Source organism: Anser brachyrhynchus, assembly GCF_964034855.1.
Source record: "Anser brachyrhynchus genome assembly, chromosome: 5".
Taxonomy (NCBI): Eukaryota; Metazoa; Chordata; class Aves; order Anseriformes; family Anatidae; genus Anser; species Anser brachyrhynchus.
In genome coordinates, this window is record NC_137699.1 from 1,136,673 (window position 1) to 1,155,409 (window position 18,737).

At 38.0% G+C, this 18,737-nt stretch overlaps 1 protein-coding gene across 13 annotated transcripts in view; it reads right to left on the minus strand.

Moving 5' to 3' along the window:
* Nucleotides 1-2,607: 2,607 nt before the first annotated feature.
* MICAL2 (microtubule associated monooxygenase, calponin and LIM domain containing 2) overlaps nucleotides 2,608-18,737 on the minus strand; it is a 162,840-nt gene continuing 146,710 nt past the window's right edge. For 11 of the 13 annotated variants that reach the window (XM_080593239.1, XM_080593243.1, XM_080593242.1 and 8 more), the window contains 6 exons: nucleotides 17,275-17,369; nucleotides 14,759-14,851; nucleotides 12,781-12,874; nucleotides 7,819-7,918; nucleotides 6,839-6,912; nucleotides 2,608-5,931 (listed from right to left, as the gene is read on the minus strand). In XM_080593239.1, the coding sequence (XP_080449365.1) occupies nucleotides 5,747-5,931; nucleotides 6,839-6,912; nucleotides 7,819-7,918; nucleotides 12,781-12,874; nucleotides 14,759-14,851; nucleotides 17,275-17,369 (641 nt within the window). In that variant the 3' untranslated portion in view covers nucleotides 2,608-5,746. The other 2 variants (XM_080593245.1, XM_080593244.1) reach the window with 2 other exon arrangements.

Genomic DNA, 18,737 nt, shown 5'->3' on the forward strand with positions numbered 1-18,737 from the left:
ACTATACTTTAAATGCATTTTTATTCACCTGCATATCTGTCTATGCACACCTGTTTTTTATTTCTTTCACATTTCTTTCACTACAGGACTCAGAATGATCAGGAACAGAATCTTGTTTCTGACTGAGGTGGAAGAGACAGGATACATAATAAATATACCCACGATGGGCTAGGTGGCTAGGACAAGAAAAAGCACTGTGTCACCTGAAAGGATACTATACACTCATCATCTGAGATGGCTGTCTCACAGGAGAGAGGTCAGCGCTGATGTTTTATGTGGTTTTTGAAAGTACTCTTTTTTTTTTTTTTTTTTTAAATAATGAACACACAGGCTTAAGCCAAGCTGGTTAAGGCCATGCAGTAAATTGTTTGTTTGTCTTGGAGTTCAACATTTGTCTCCTAAGTGTACGTCCGCACTAGCCTTTTAACTGCTTGGTCATTTTTGGTCATTTCAACAGTGGAAGTGGTATTTTCAAAAATGCTCTAGTGACCTAATGCTCTTCCTCTAATTGCTTACAGCCAAACTCTTCACTGACTTCAGGAAGAACAGAACTAGACCAAAGTCTACCCTTTTTATTTTTTTACATAGTAAAACCCGGCTATCTACTGACCTGCCAATTCTACACAGTTAACTACTGAACATGCCCGCCCTCCCCCTCGGCCCTGAGTAATAGTTAACAGCATTTTAAAAGAGGCTGCTTAGAAGCATAACAAAAGATAATGTATTATATACAACTATGGAGATTAATTATTTGTAAAGTTTCAAAGGAAATAAAGTGGTTTTGAAACTTCTCAGTGAGATAAGAATATCATCATGGCATTTAATGCTTCTGGCAACCTCTGGTTCTGTCAATCAGTTACCTATACATACAAGTCCAAGTTTATATGCACTTACATCTGACCTTGTTGAGACAGTTTTAGAAAAAATCAGTATCATGAATTTTTCTTAATGAGCATCACTTGTACCACACACTTGTGCCTGTAATTTTGTACATCTGTTACAGAAATATTCCTGCAAGAACATTGCTGGCATGCAATGCCACTACATCTCTTTCAGTAGTTGATTGGAACCAGCAAAAGAAACTACCTGGAAAAAAATAAAATTAAAAAAAAAAAAGTTCATAAATTCTAGGGGCAAAAAGAAATCCAGTCAATATCCTACACATTACAAGGCATTTGCAAAGATGTAGGTTCATGAGATGCAGCTGCTGTGAAGACTGAGGGGATAGTACTCCCCAGCTAACATGATAAATCCATTGTGCTGGACTATGTAAATAACTGTATGATCCATGCAATGCTCAGCAGAGAAAGCCTTGGGCCTTCTTAACAGTAACAAAACTTTAAAAGATATACAGAATCTCCAATCTACTAAACCACATCCTGGTATGTGCTTAAGCAGAAAATAAAACAGTATTTCTCCGGAAAAAGACTGCTAAACTAAAGCGAAAATTTTATTGGGAATCACATAATCCTTAAGCTAAAAAGCAAAGATTTCAAGGCACAAGTCCTCGAAGTTTGTTGCGTGGGCCCAGAGAAAGCTGTCCAAATAGCCCAAAAATGTGAGGCATTCCTTTACCTTGAGAGCAAACAGATTGATCTTGAGGCAAATAATGGCTTACAAAATCATTTCCCTGAACTTCCTGTCCAATTGGCTTTCTTTAGACCTATAATCTTTTGAAGAGGGGACAGAGGGAGATGAATAGCAGTAAATTCCTTTACTGAGGGCATTTCTACCCACTTCCTGCTCTGGGCCAGCAGGGCCCCCCAGCTGATGACCTGCTGACTGAAAAGTCAATGTGTCTGTAAGGTTTTAAACACAGATAAAAGTTTGATGTATTATTTCCAATAACCCAGCAAGTAGGTAATTCCTGTGCAGTCCTGAGAACGTACAAGTGGTATCATCAGAGGAGTCACTGCCATACCTGTCTGCCTCTCAGGCACACAGGATTGAAGGGAAAGGACGTGACAAAAGAAGAAAAACCTCAGTTCAAATGTGCCAAAAATTACCTTGAGCTCTGAAGAGAAGCTGCCATCCGTCTGTCATCTTACGAGGAGGGAACTATCTATCAGTTCAGAGTCACTGAGCAGAGGACAACAGTACAGATGCCAATATAAGCTGAAATCTTGCCTATCTGCTTCTCTCATCTCAAGCAACACACTGTCTTGCTCTGTAAGGCTCTCCCACTGGCAGAAAGCAACAGAACAAGAAGACCTAACGTAAGTAAAGTTAAGATTTAAGTTAAGATTTTGATCACCAATTCTCAGTGATCCAGTCAGGGACACTTTTCCTTCAAGTCTTCATAGGCTGTTATTGTTTGTATGTCATATCTTAAGAAATTAGGTTGTCAATTCCTGTGTAAGAATGTAAGGAAGTCATTGATCTTATGGATTTCACACCTCGTGTTAGAGTTGAATACTGTCTAGCTTCAGGGTGTCATTATTTCTAAACTATAAAACGCATCTGTGAACTGCAAGACAGTGTAATTTACTTACCAGTATATGAATTCAGAAACTGATACTTCTTCTTACCCACAGATTTTTCTTAGACACACATTATTACACTGTAAATACCAAGGGAGGGAAATTACTATGGAAATGACTCAGGGACTTCAGAGAGTGAGATACAATTTTATTTCTTCAAATACAAAATTGCTCACATCTAGTCCATTTAGACACGGCCAATACGTTCCAGCACATCACATTATACCCAACAATGACAGTGCCAAGGACTGAAAAAAAAATCCATAAATCCATTATACGTTAGTGAGTCAATTTACAGAAGATTGAGCAGCAAGAGCACTCATAACCAAACGCTCTTAAATACATTTGTAATACAAGTCAGCCATATTAAATTGACCTGTGAACAGTGCACATAACTTCTCATTCTTTTTCCTCCTTTACTCTCACAATACATGAAGATCTGCTTTAAGTTGCTGAAGAGTGTTTTTTTGTTGTTGTTGTTTCTTTTTTTTTTTTTTTTTTTTAAATCGCCTGCATAGTTCATTTTTGGATCTACTCTTGTGAGGTACACGGTATCAGTCAGGGTAATGGTAGCCTGGCAGGTTTTTACACGCAGGAGCAGACACACGAGACTTTCAGTTATGGGTGGAGCATGTTATGGCATGCAGAAAAGTAACTTTTTAGTAAATAATATTTTTGAGGTCCATAAAATGCTTCTGGCTCTCAGCTCCTGTTGACTTTAATATTCTCAACTCTCAATGGCCAAACAAGGATCTGCTATAAGGTGAAGTCTCAGGGCCTGCCTACAACGTGGAGTGGCCTGAACCTGGGCACCTGCAGCGTGGCACCTTACCTGGGCAAGAGGATCAGACTTTGGCAGAGGATCTGCCCCTCAGGACAAGGTGCTTCATGTTTCTCTGAGGCTGCCCTTCCTTCCGCTCTCTGTACAGCAGCAACAGGAGGATGAATGGGCTTTTCTGAGAGTAACAGTGAGGTGAAAAAAATAATCCTTGATTGATATAACTGAGGGCTTCTGTGCTGAATTACCATCCTGTGCAAAGCACTAAGAAAAATGTTTGCTTTAAAACTTAAAAAAATTATGTTGAAAGTACTATGACTCTCAGTTTTCTACAGAGAACAACAATGGATGATCTAGACAGTATTAATCTACTGGACTACATGAGGCTTCTGGGAACAGTAATAAAATCCAGAAATTTTCTCCACAAAACTGGAAATGCCAGCAGATTTCAACAGAGAAAATTTAAATATTTATTGCTGTCCTTCTTGCTTCTACTTTGCGTCAATCTTAAGTAATAGAGTTGGTTTAAAAATCACTCACTGCAATCCATCTCAACAAAAAAATGTAACCTGAAGATCAAAGTATTCTCAGCATATGAATGACAGAAGGAAAAAAAAAACTGATAGTAATTTTGAAACATATTCAGGGATTCTGCTGTTTCTTTCCAATATGAAAGACCAATTATATTGCTAAGGTCCTATAAGTTATATTGTAACGGTATCCCACTAAGATATTGCTGTTTAAATCTTAATTCATATTTTATACTAATAATTACCAAATTGATAAAGCTATCTAGTCTACTATGCAGACCTTTACCTATAAATAACTGTTAGAAATACACTTTTATTTATGGAAATTGCAGACAACATTCAAACTAGAAAATATAATGAGATGATCCTCTTTAAACCGGCTAATAAATAAGTATAAATACATAAATATTGCAGAACAATAGTATGTTCCTTGCACCAATAGAGGTATATTGTAAATCTGTGGTCAATAGTAAAAATCTTTCTTTTAATTTTAAAAAGGATATTTTAAATTTCTTACAATACAGAAAAAAAAAATCATTCATAAATTATTGTGACAGGATTCAGTGTCTGTTACCCTACAAGTAGCTACCAAGAGTTTTTTTAGCTTTTTTTTTTTTTTTTGTAACAAGAATGCTTGTAGCTTTGGCTGCAAGACAAAACTCTTGCAAATAAGCACCGTTTGTGAAATAATGTGAACATCAAATCTTAGTCAAAGCATGAGGTAAAATGATATTCAATAATAAACAAACTTTCAGTTTCTCCTTGTTTTTTTTTCAGTTTGAAAATGTAGTGCATCATACATACAGTTGGGAATGTTACCAATCTTAAATGGCACAATTATCTCAGATTTAAGAAAGTACTTAAAAGTATGCTGAATACTAATGAGAATTTCTGCACATTTGCTATGCCAATGTCTATACATGCATGTACAAAAAAAGATAGCAGATACCTCCTTCAAGCAAAAAAATCTCCATATATACTTTTGAGCAGCAATATAAATGTAATTTAAATATACTCACAGCATTTTCTATTAAATGTTTCCATTACAAAACAATATTTTTTGCAAATGTTTTGATGAATTATTCTAAGAGAGATTTGTAACTGCTACACTACTCATGACACCCTATGATACTATTTGTGATATATTTTATGAAACAACTGTAAAATCTACCCTATAGATGCTAATCAGGTCTGGATTTTAAAATTATCATTCAGCATATTTTAGAAAAGATCTTTATCTGTGCCATACAAAAGCTATTTTGAGCCTATAACAGTTTTAAGGATAAGTCACCCATTTGATGATCCCTTACCATTTTACAAAATGCAGGGAATTAATATTGTTTCAACATCTTGTTCAAAAATACACAGTATTCTAAAAGTTAGAAATACCTGGAAAATTAATTTCTGACATTGCATTTACAATAGTTTTAATGAGTGCTTATACGTAGTTATTAGTCAGAAGACTCTTCCTCCACCAGAAATAAAAACTAATTATTTATTATTAAACATAATTTTATACAAGAAGCTTGCTTTTTGGCCTTTAAATAGTTCATCATTGCTTGGCTGTGCCAAAATATTCCCAAAACCACATACAGAGTCAGACAAACAGATGGAAAGTAATGTCATCTCAAAAATACTGGATGATGTCATCATGTTTCTCAGGAACTCTATTCTCAGCATTAAAATAAAATTCCATGAAAACATCAGAGCTCTGATTTCCCTTTTACAGACCATGATGCCCATCACACAGGTAAATCCAGTCCCATTCTTTATTCTTGCAACCCTTGAAGCTGACAGTGAAGTGACTCACTCTAGTGTAAGCAAAGAAACTGCTTAAGATAACAAGATGACCTTTCCCAAATAAGCTGACTTCAAATTTGAATTCCCTCATAATTCACAAGATAGTACCTCTGTGATTATGAATATTGCTGAAATCATGTTTATTTACATATGGCTGTTTAAATCCCACTCAGCTGATAGCCTCTAGATAAAATAATACTTTCAAAGTGCTGATCTTCTGCTTTTTCTTTCACTCTCTGCTCCTCTAAGGCAGACACTAGTTTGTCCCTTTCTTCAACCACTTTCATCATCTCAGTAAAAATTTCATCCTCCTCATTTAGATCCATCTCATCTTTAAGGCTGTCTAAAAGATCACAAAACAAGAGGTTAGAATCTAGATCACTACGTTGATATGCTTTGCGTTTTAACTGTTGTTGTGCAGCAAGAGTTAATATTAGTCATCAAGAAATGAAGACAATGGCAGTTAATATTTTCCATGTTTGGGTTCAGGGACAATTTATCCTGCATTTGGGCCATTTAAGGTTGCCCATTAAGGCCCCTAAATTCTATAGTAGAACTTTTAGCAAAGCTTAGGCTGTGGAATTAGTAGTAAGAGCACTATATACTTACAAAAACATTTATAAATGTTGCCTAAATGTTACACCACAATTAAAATGTTATATGGCAGAAAGCACCTTACTATATCAGGAAATAAACTGTAAGGTAACAACATTTATGTTGGATTTTAAATTGAATTTTTAAAATTTTAAAAGCTCAATTGCAAAATGCAGAATCTGTGAGAAAATTTAAAGCCTGCCTGCATTCCTACTCCCCACACTTCATTTTCTAACAGTGAATGAAAGGACAAACCCAAACTGTAATCCAAAGTACATAAAAGCAGTTCCAAAGTACTGCAGTAACTGGTAGCATCACAGTTAACTTAACCTCTCTTGCATTTAGGTGGTTGAAGAAATTACTTTCTGTAGCTGCCCGTCATCATGTTAGCTGGATGCTGCTGCAGGCACAGCACAATCAGGGGCATTAGGTGTGCTTCTGATGCAATCCAGTGTAAAATTGGGCAGGTTAGCTCAGCTGTCTTCATTCTAAGTCAGGTGAGAAGATCTTACAAGTTGGATGTTGCTGGCTGAGCTGCACTCATAGAAGAGCACAGGAGGAATAACATCAGCCACTCTGCTCCTCAGAGCAAGGAGGCACTCGCATGGACACAGTCTATGGCTGTAGGCTGGAACATGCTCCCTGCTTTGACTTACCATCAACGGCCATCTTCTCTCTCAGCTTTTGTTCCAACCTGCTTTGGTGGTCTTCCAGTTCTAGTTCTTGGGCTCTGGATACAATAAAAAGTACATTAAAGTACATAAAATATATATATAAAATATATATATTTAGTAAAGACATACATATATTAGTATTATTTCAACCAAGACTTTGTGTATTGTTTATCCGGTAAGTTTCTCCTAATTGGCAGTCAAAGCTAAAAGCTTAGTCTCTGCACAGCAATGCCAGAAGCACCAATACCACCTTTTGTATTATGTATTGGATTAAGCTCCCTCTTACATCACAACACTTGGGGCTTTGACCAGCTGTGCCTTGTTGGTGGCACTCACAACAAGATTCTGGACGAGCCTGAACCCTCCCATAAACTAAGAGCCCTGTCAGAAGTGAGTAACGACTGCTGCAGCTCTAATCACCTTGCCACATTGACCAGAGATAGTGGAGAAAATATCTGGGAGTCGCCTATGCCTATCTGCTGAGCCTGTTTCAGACAAAGCAAGGTGAGAAAACTACAACCACAAACAGTGGCACTTGAGACAGCTCTTTACTGTCTTGGTGTATATACTTTTTCATCTCTGTAGTGAATTCCTTGATCTTTTCTCCTATGTCCAATGAAAACTGAGATAAGCTTGTCAGACTACTTTTCTTCCACAGGACAAAGTGCCCAAGTGTTCATTAGGCCTACATAATTAGACCCACACTACATAAAGGCAGAACACCCATATGCTGTAGTGGTTTAGAGTATCTATAGGATTGAAATAATTGAACCACTGTGTGAGGGAACGACGAGGAGGACTCAACTGAAAATCTGTGATCAAAACAGACGGCAGCTACTGCGGATACATTTATTCTATGACAGTTTCAAACTCCATCACACAGAAGGGTGAGTAGATGTCATGTGAGTACAAGTTCCTGTCTCCCCATTGCTTCTGTAGTACTAATGCTCATTCTTACTTACACAATCAAAAGCTCAGACTCGTAACGCATTAATTTATTCTTCTCCAGGACCAGCTCAAACCACTCATGTAGCATCTGAGTTTCATCCTGCGTACCTGAATCTGTTAAAAATAGGAGAGTTGAATATGCATTACTGAGTTTCCTTCCAATGCTTTTGCCACTTAAGGTCACTTTAAATAGTCCTCATTTATAAGGCTAGGTGAGCTCAAATGCAGATTTTTTTCTTCTCTGTGCAACTAATAACAGTAACATCAAACATAACATTCCTGTTTATATTGTTATGCTGTAGTTTATTGCAGTTAAAGATGCATTAGCTTTAAAAGCACTATTGCTTTGGAAGTTAGCTTTTTTTCTTTCAAATATATATATATATTTTAAATATAGTCACTCACTTTCTTTTAGTTCTGCCTTTGATAACATAGTTTCTTTGTTGACAGTGGACTCCAGAACTATATTTAGAAATGGATATCCCACTAACACAGTCAGATTTGGGATATACTTGCTGACAGATATCAGCCTAGTCCCTGCTTCCAGTGGGTGTCACATGCACAATCTAATCCACTAGAGATGTCCATTCCTTTGCCAACTGACCTCTAAATCTGTATTTGTTTTAATCAGCAGGAAAGGTTGTGGTATGCAAAAAAATCTATTATTTTGGGGTAGCTTTGGAACAACTGGGGTTAGGGCATCACTGCTAGACATTGTACAGATACATAATGAGATGGTTTCTCTCCCAAAGAGTTCACAGCCTGAGTCCATTTTGCTAAAGAGAAGGACGAATTCCTCTTTCACCAGGTAAGGGCCTTTATTGCTCTAAAACAGAGCCTGTACAAAATCTTTGGCAATGAAGAACCCCTGGGTATTTTTCAGTGGCAGGTCAGAGTGTGTTAAAGGGTTTGTGCCCTTTCACATGACCCTTCCCAAACATCCTCCTTCAGGTCCATCCCATATGCTTGCAGTGAGTGTTTGTTGCATCAACAGGATGTAGTTACTGGAGGAGATAGTGACTTCCCTACCTATATTAATCAAAAATGGATTTTTGATTACATATTGCTCTACTTTTCTTTTGCAAACCTGTGAATGTGTAAGCTCATTTTACCAGCTGTATTCCTCACTCAAGCCAGTCAAGAGAATATCTAAGCCCAATGATATTCCTAAACAAGTTGAAGCTGTCCACCTTCTCAAGTGGACACAGTTATGGATTTTTCTCGCAGTTTTTAACATGCAACTTAATTCATGCTTTCCATCATTTTTTTTCACAAAACAAAAGCACTCAGCCACCCTTCAATGTGACCCCAGTACTGATGCAGAATTACAGTCAGGCACTGTCATCTCAGAGAGCCCAGGTCTCCTCCTGCCAGCAATAGAAGTGCGTGGGCCCCTGAGCCAAGGACGGGAGTCATGGTGACTTGTACACTGTTTGGTGATTTCCCATTGGGATTTGCTTTGTTACTGTGAAACAGGATGGTAAAGCAGCAGGAGAGAAAAAGAGCAAAGAAATCTTGGTCTTAATTCTGAGTGATTCCAATAAAGCTTGGCCGTAAGGGATGTGTTCCTAAGGGATCTTCCAGGTCAGCAAGTGGTGATAAAAATGTCTTCTCTAAGTGACTGCCAGAGCACATCTGGCTGGGACGTGTCAATGGTAGCTCATCACAGATTCAGCACAGGGATATAGCGGTAGTATTCAGAGCCTTTGGTCTTCACATGTCATCATCAGAAATTATCATCTGGAACTGATTTGTCATAGAGTCATTAAAAAATTTGCTATTGCAGTAATGTGTATGTCCTGCACATACAGAGGTGACTATTCCCTGTTTGCTGTTGTCTTGATTAGGCAAAAAAAAAATATATAATTTTTAAACATTTCCTCTTTACACTTTAAAACCTCTAATAAAAGACAGTGTATCGTAACTTGACTGAGGTACACAAACAGGAATGTGCTTGGCAAAGACGTCACTCAGTGGAAGCTGAAATAAAAATAGCCTTTGTTTTCTTACTTGTTCATCTCACAGAACACTCCCCTAGTGTTCCCAGGGGCACTTTTCCTTGAGCTTTTCAAACGTTTCATAATAACACTGTTAATAGTTATTTGAGTCTGATGGACTGCTTTATGCCTTCCAAGGGCAAAACAAGCCACTGAAGCGTTTGGCATAAGGTAGTAAGACAAATATTTTTTAAACGTTAAAGGAAAAACCATTTGAGAGTCTGTTTTGTGAGCTATGCTGGCTTTTTGTTACAGCATTACTGAAGCAAAACTTTTCTTCTGGTTCGCCCAAATCTCTGGTAACCAAAATCCCACTTGAAAGTTCAATGTTTTAATTACATCATAGCTATTTCTATATTAATCACTTCTGAGGGAAAGACAGGCTGTAATGAGCTTTCACTGTCCAACTTTCATTCCACAGAGCAATGCTATACTATCCCTATGTACAGCAGTTACACAGTAAGGGGGACCCCGAGAGTTTGCTCCGCCTTAGGAACTTCTAAACCTCATGTTCCTTATTCATGTAAGTTGTCAGCTGATGTCTTTGGACTCCGTTAGAAGTTCTGAGAAACCCTGGATATGATGCTTATAAATCAAAAACTACCCACAAGATGTACAGAAGTTTGTTCACCTTCCAAAACACACACATGTATATTTATTTTGTTCTCTCAACACGGAGTTTCTTCTTCACCACTATTCTTCATGATTTGTTTAGTCAACTGATAGGTTATGCTAATTTCAGTGGAAAACACGTTAGGAGATTTTTATTTCTGTATCTTCTTGTAGGCATATCATCTCTATAAGCCTCCACAAAAGTCAATGGAAAACAAAGCAGTTGTACGTTAATGATTTATTATTTGGTATTTAGAATCAAAATAAAGGGAGTAAGGGCCTTGAAAAAATATTCATAGAACTGATATTTCTTTTTTTTTTTTTTCAAATGCATTAATTGTTGTCACTACAATTAGAAGATCATCAAAGCCTCATTTTGCTCATCAGTCTTCATGGCAGTTGTTTCACACCCATGCACGTTCTCTTCTAATTCAGCTAAAGAGCAAATGAATAACTCCCCCTAACAAAGGGGCCATTCATCCCCTGCTTACAGAATTATTAGAGGAGAGTTGCGCAAATGTCACTGAAGACTAGTGTTTGCAGGCCTGTCTCTAAATTTGGTTATTCACAACCTTTCCAGCTCAATATTATTGCTGAACCGTGATCGTTTTCTAATTACCTTAATAATACCTATTAAACCACTTGAATTACATAAGCACAGACCTACTTAAATACAACTTAACCTAATAAACACTGGTCATTCATTAAACAATAACGCCCATTATTTTTAAGAAGGTTGAATGGAACATTATACTCACTGATTCTTGCATCATTACATGTGTGTTGTTACAAGCAACAAAGCACTCATGTTTTGTTTGGGAAACTTATGGCTTCATGCTTTTGCACCATAAGAGTTATTGAGACACAGTAACATCCTACATTTCAGTAGCTGCCCTATTTGTAACTGGCCACCTACACGCAAACAATCAACAGGGAGAAAAAATAGTACTTTCACCTTAATGAGGGCAATCCAATTACTAAGGATGGGAAGAGAATGAGAAGCATCAATCTCTTGGCAGACAGCCTTCTTTAGGAAATGCGATTGTCAAAACAGCAAAAACAAAAAGTATCTCTAGACCATTTATCCTGGTATTCTGCATCTATCCCATGAACTAGAAATCTCTTGCCCCCCATATTTTTGATGTCTTCATAAACCAGCCACCGGTAAAGAAAAAAGCTAAAACACCAGATCCTCAGTCTCTTTAGGACACTTTCTCATAGGTGGTAAAGTGGGTGTTATTTATATATATATATATATTTTATATATTTTTATATATATATTTATATATATATATATATTTATATATATATTTATATATATATATATTTATATATAAATCATGTTTTCATTTAAGGAAAAAAAATGATGCTAGCCTTTTAAATAACATTTGAAATACATTACTGCTACTAGTTATAGGAAATCTGTTAATAAACGTAGAAGGTTGGACAAACACTCTGTTGTTAAACTGGTTAGTTTGGTGTTAGAATAAGAGTGATAACTGCTAAGAAATATGGCATTAAAACAGCCAGCATGTAGAGATTTTGCTGGGTTGCCTAGCTAAGATGACAAGATCAGGTGCCAAAACATACCTATGTTTGCAGTGTTGTGCAACTGCCTGTCTCAAAAGCATGAGGTTCAGCTTTCTAAAGCAGGGGTAAATAAAGAGACATTTGCAATAGGTCTGTTGGCTCCCCAGAACCCTTTTGGCACAGAAACATACGCTCCTCTGAAGTCCCTCACACACACAGGCCTTTCCCTCACCCCCTTTGTCCTGTTCCATCCTGCTGCAGGAGGTCTCCCCAGCTTGACCCCAACAGCACTGGGAGGACACTATGGACCAGGGTGTTGGCACAGTTGGTTCAGGTGAGTGAAAGCTTTGTCCCAGTCTGCAGCCAGGACAACGTCCCTGCTCCATTCCACCCATCCAGGCGGTGGGACTGCAGGCTGCTATTGCTATATCATGGCCATCACCCTAATCAGATTAATGGCATTTTACACACTGGGAGAAGTCATTAAGGACTCTGTTACTAGGCATGGTAACTGAAACACAGCTCCTGGGAACCATATTGGTTCCCTCCCAAAGATGAAATTAAGCTCAATTTTTAAAAAATGGGGTGTGGGGGAGAGAAATGCAGATTCAATAGCATGGCAACTACTTCCAAATCTGTGACAATCAACAGAATTTTATAATGTTCAGCCTAAGGGTTCTTGAACTAATGGAGTTTGAGGAAAAGGGTAAACAAGGATTTTTGTCATTCCAATCACTTTTTCATTTCACATTTTGCACTGAACTATTTCTATGACAATGATAAAACTCCTCTTATTAAAAAACAAAAACCACCACCAACAAGCACTGTGTCATTTACCTGATTCTCCTCTGAGTTCTCTCTCCAGTTTAACACCAAAAATCTCCAGTGCTCTCTGTCTTTCCTCCAGTTCTTCTAGTTGCCGCTGGACTGCCTGAAAAATTATAAGGTTATAAAAGCTGCAGACATAGTTTAAAAATTCAGTGACAAAAGATGGCCTCAGTGGTTAGAGAAAGAGCTTGAAAAGGTCTCTGAGGAGTCAAGAGATCTGCAAACTCATTGAGTGTATTAGGCACATAAGCAATTTAATAATTCTACTAGGTATCTATCCACATTTTTGTGTGGATAAGATCTCAGGTACTAAAAGAATGTCAGTTTTTGTGAACTCTAGTCTTCCCACTATTGAATGGGAGATAATACCATTTCTGTGTCTTGCAAGGTGTGAAAACTGAACACCTTACACTTCCAGAGGTGCATATTCTAAGATGCTACAAGAATAAACCTCACATAAATATCCAAGGCTTACAGCTAGAAATCTTTGCTATTTTTTTTTGCCCATAGGTTTTTGCTGTTTGTTTTACTCATATTTCACAAGCTTTTGACACAGGCAGGGAAGGGTCCAGTAACTAAGAAGTGACAATCCAGTGGTACAGAAATGACATCTAGATTCAGTGACTCATTCCCTTTGGCATAAGATTTTTTAGAAGTGCCTTATAAATAATGGGTATGAAATGCCTTTAGAAGATTGAATCATCAAATGTAGATGCTCAGCAGTTTCCACTTCAGGCTGTGGTAGGGCATTCCTAATCATACCTTCAGAACAGCCTAACAGACAAGAAAGATTGTTCAAAAAGTTTGGATTTGGTTGTTTCCACAAAGCAGTAAAAGAAGAGAATTTTACATCATTTACATTGCTCAGAATAAAAACTAAAATGTTAAGTGTTTTTTTCCTTTGGATTAGGTACATGTTGTTTTTTTTCTGTCACTGATTTTATAGAAATTGCTAGATATTAGCATTTCTACTGTCTGGTTCAAACAAAAAAGTTCTATCCTTTTCAGTAATATATTTTGCCAAAGGAGTGATGTCTACATAAACAGATATTTCAATTTCACATCTGAAAAACAACTCAATAGCTTTCTTTTTTAAATTTAGTATTAGTACAGAAATAGCAAATAGAAGCTCCATCCAAAACTATCCACCTGCCATAGTAATAAAACAGAGGATGATGGACAACTTTGCCTTCAAAAAACATTTATTAGCCAAAAATACCCTTGCTATTTATTTCATTGCACAGGAAAACACACACACACAAAAAAAAAAAGTTAAACATCACATTGGAAACAGTGCAGACAACCCAAAATCATCAGTTGATTTCTTTGGAAAGACAAAACTCTACTCTGCAGTCCCTATGGCATCCATGCTGCAATGCAGAGACTGAGCTAGTTCTGATCACATTAGCTCAGGTATTATTAGCAGCTGAGAAGGAACAAGACAGAAATCAGTATGGGGTAAATTTTTTCTTGGGTTCAGATCAAGATGCTTTTTCAGGATTTTTCAAGGATCAGGGCCCTATATAAAGTGAAGTGACTTTGCAACACTGAAAAACAAAATGGTTCACTTTCACTTTTATGGCAGAGAGGACAAAAGCCATCACTCTATTTTGCCAGTGTCCTGTAGTACACTGGGGTGATAGCACAGCTTCTTGCATTCTCAGGGGATGATATTTCCCCTTTCTCTCTCTTTCCTTAATGATCAATGTGTTCTACTGCTATTGTCAGTCACTACTTCTCTTGGTCTTGCGTTTATGCATAATTACAAAATTGTGACTATCTACTGGGGCACACTTGGATTTGTCACACACAAAGATGCAAGGCCCTGCCACAAGCATCTTACTGCACCTGACATTTTGGGTGGATTTTAATGAAGAAGTCAGTGAGTCCCAGTGAGGAATGAGGGTGCAGGGGCCACATTCACTACCTCTCTCCTCACCAGGCACTCCTGGGAGACAAATGGGACATTTGCAAGCTACATTGTCACCTGTGCTTTGTGAAGCCTCTTCAGCTCCTCTTGTTTAATCATTTGCTTTGTCTCCTTCTCCAGCTTCCTTCTCCTTCTAAGAGACATTTTTGCCTACCAAAAAAAGAAAAAAAAGGAAAAAAACCAGCAATCAGTGTACACATATGATATTAAATGTTTCCACAAGTCTTCCCCAAAATGACAGAATCATTCAGGTTGAAACAGATCTATGGAGACTGTTTAATCCAACTCCCCTGCACAAAGCAAGGTGAGCTGCTGCATGCTGCTTTGGGCAACCTCACTGAAATGAAAATATTCATGTAGGAATGTTTTCATACATTAACCTGCATTGACTTTGAATCATTACAAGGTCTACTGAAATACTAAGTAAACATGAACCATCTCTATCAATAAAAAGGTCACCAAACCAGTTTAGGAAAACTTAACTCATTACTAAAACTGCTTGAATTGTGAATAATTTCTTTGATGTTTAAAATGGGTATTATCCATAGAAATTGGTCTTCCAAAAACTAGTTGGTTTGATCATAATGCACACCCGCGCAGTCTGGCTGAGGGCGGGAAGGAAGAGCAGCTGGCATCAGCTGTGGTTCCAGCTCAGCATCGCCTGGCCTGGCTTCGGGAGAGCCCTTCTTCCCTTCTGCCTGCTCCAGCTGAGGTCCACCCCCACTTCCAGCAGCAGCTCATCTGGGCTGCTTGTATTATGGGAAAAGGGATATATCTGAAAGAAATGGCCACCAAGCACCACTGCCAGGAACAGCAAGGAGCATGTGCTGCGGGGCTGACTGGGGAATCTTTTCATCTAGCTCTTGACCTAAACTCCCTGGAAGTGTTGTAAGGCTGTGGTTTTCCCACACATGAAGAGACAGATTATATGAGTACAGTAGACAAGATGATTGAAAACTGACAAGCCAGGAAGCCACTAGATCTTTTCCCACCCGGTTTTGCCAGTGAAAAACAGTGGTAATGGCAAAAAAGAAGTACTCAGAGATAGCCAAGAGAGAGACAAGGGGGAAGAATGCATCAAAAAATGAGCCACTGTAGACACCATGTGTGTCAGCCCACCCTTTTTCTCACCCCTGTCCCAGCAGTGCTGCCTGTCTCTGCAGCTGGGCTGCACAATGGGCAGTTGCTCCTCTTCAGCTTTCTCCTGTCTCTCATCTCTCCCTTTTCTCTGCCTTTTTTTTTAATGTAATTCACTGTAATATTACGTTATTATAGACCACCTTTCCTGTAACACTTCCACAGTTGACAAAAAGTCTGTTTTTTTTTTTGAATCTTTTGAGCTCGAAAGGACCTAAATATTGATTACTCTATTTTCTCCCACAATTTCAAGCAACTGTATTTCAAACAATACATTTTTTAAAGCATATTATTTGTAGGGTATTGTCCAAAATGGCTAAGCAGATGAAAGACTTACATTTGGCTACATGGTGGATAGAAGAGAACTAAAAATGACAATGTGCAATGAAAGCTTTCTCCTCTGGAGCCCTTTTCTTAAAAATAAACTAAAAATGCTCCAGGGTAATGAAAAGATTAAATGATGGTTGCTTCCACACTTGTTGATAACTTTTCCAAAAGTGCTGCAACTGCTCTGCCCCAGAAGGCTTCTGCAACTTCAGCAAGTCCTTATCCAGCAGGGCTGGCAGGACATGCAGCCACATGTTGCTGCACTTCCCCTCTTGGTGCTTCACTTGGTCTGGAGCTGCACAACTGCATTTCCATTCAAAGCCCCACTTAGCTCTCAGCTTGGCTTTTTATAGTGTACTGGGCAGCCTCTTGACTCCCCCCACCCGGCCTCCCAAAGCAACAAATCAAAAGGCCACCTTGCACTATTAATTCCACTTACTGATATTCCCTTTACGGGAAGAAGGTAAACGTATTTCTGATGAGCTATTCAGGCAATAAAAGCTCTTCAATTCTCTTCAAATCAGATGGGTATCAAGAGCTCGCTGGTGATTTAAACCCACTGCTCCAGTGAGACACAAGAGCTGAGTCAGGGCTTGGAAATGTCGGTGTGCAGCAGGCCCTTCCAATGTATGTGATGTGGGTGCGACTTCATAACTCATGCAGCCATGCTGATTAGGGTAAACACAGCGTTTTCCATGCAATCTGCTTGTAGTACCTCACAAATGAAGTTGTATTTCCCCATGGGAAATCTGCATCTGTTTGGTTTAATTTTTTCAATGGTTTGCTTGTTGGGCTACATATTAAATCCACTTACGAATTCTGCTTCACAGTGGTTTCTGTACAACATGTCTATTTGTCCAATTAAGACCTCCTCTGTCAACACTGGTGCAACCAGGGGGAATTACGGATCCAAAGAGGAGAAAGAAATTTTGATGTTCATCCGTCATAGTTTTAATCTGTTTTTCTATCCAAGACACTTAACCTCTACTGAAAAAAATGTTCCAGTCCCCATTTTGAGAAATCATGGTGTGTTTCAGATCAAAGTTGATGATGAATCTTAAATATAGTCCAACTGTGAAAATGTATCTTTGCTTCAGACTAAATGTTACCTTATGTGTTAACGAAGGCTTCGATTCAAATTCATCATCGGAGGAAGAAGTAGAATACTCGGCAGTCTCTTTTCTGACAGTTGGATGTTCACATCCTAAAATGAAGGAACAAAACTATCAGAGGAAAAAAAAAAACAAAACTGTTCTTTAACTTATACAGACTCTTTGCACCTGCCCTGAGTTCCACTTTGCAGCACCCAGAGCAATTTGGAAATTTGGTCAACTGTGTTAATTAAATTTTGGTCACTGTCAAAAACTCTGCCTGCATATAATTGATTTTTTTTTCAGGTATTATGGACAAATAAATTAATTCCTTGAGCCCTCTTCATGTAGCATGGTGTTCTGAATGCATTCAACATTCATTAAAATGTATATCTGAAGTTAGCCATATTACCCAAATGATTGTATAAGGCTCACTATACAGTGTAATTGAATGCAAAAAGTCTGAGCCAGCTCTTAAACAAATTACCCTTATGTGGCTTGTAGCATCTGGCACCCATTTTTACTACATGACATCTGCTCAGTGTAAAATAGTTGGCGTCAGAATGTCTGGTCATATAAAAAAATCACAAATGTAATCAGAAGCAAATGGACTAAAAGAACAAGGCTTTATCACACAGCCTCATGCAACATAAATATTTCATTAATTATGTCTAAACAAACGTCACTTATTTTTCTGCTTTAGGAATATTATCACATCATTGAACTGTTGATTAAAATGCCATAATAAGTCAGGAAAATCCATACATCACAACAATGCACTCCATAAGGAAAACTCAAAGGCTGCCTTTGGAAGAAGCATGTTTTCAGAATTATAAATTAAATTACATTTAATTGAAGCAATTTCATCATGCCTGTTTTCCCAGCATCTTGTTTCAACTGTGTGTAAATATTTGAATTTCTTCTTAATTTGTCTAATTCATAGATTCATTCTCTTTATTTAAGAAAATAAAACTGCCTATGGCACATCTGTCTCTATACTTCAACCTGCTACAGGGTTAATGATTAACAGCTGGGCAACATCTTGGAATTGTACATTATTTAAAGCTAACAATGCCATTCTTCTTTGTAACTGCTAGGTAATGTTTGGCTTTCTATGTGCAAGTTGTATTCAGATTAAAATCACTTCCCATTCTTTCAGTGTAAATGTTTCTTCGTTTCCTTGTACTGGATTGCAGCCCTGAAACAAGACTTCTGTCTTAAATTCTAATTTAAAACCTGGATCCAGGAAACACGTTTATTCCAGGGGGTAAAGCAATGAAAGCAAAATGAAAGTAATTTGAGGCAAAAAAATCTGGTTTTAGAAGCACCCAGCCCTCATGCTCAGTGAAGCTGCAAGCTCAAAGTGTCTTTTTGCGGGATAAGCAGGGACAGCCAGACTCAAAGCCTTTGCCAGTGCACAAGATGGAGGAAGGCCTGGGGGGGTATCACAGTCACTATTTCTTTTGAGGAGTAAACTTACC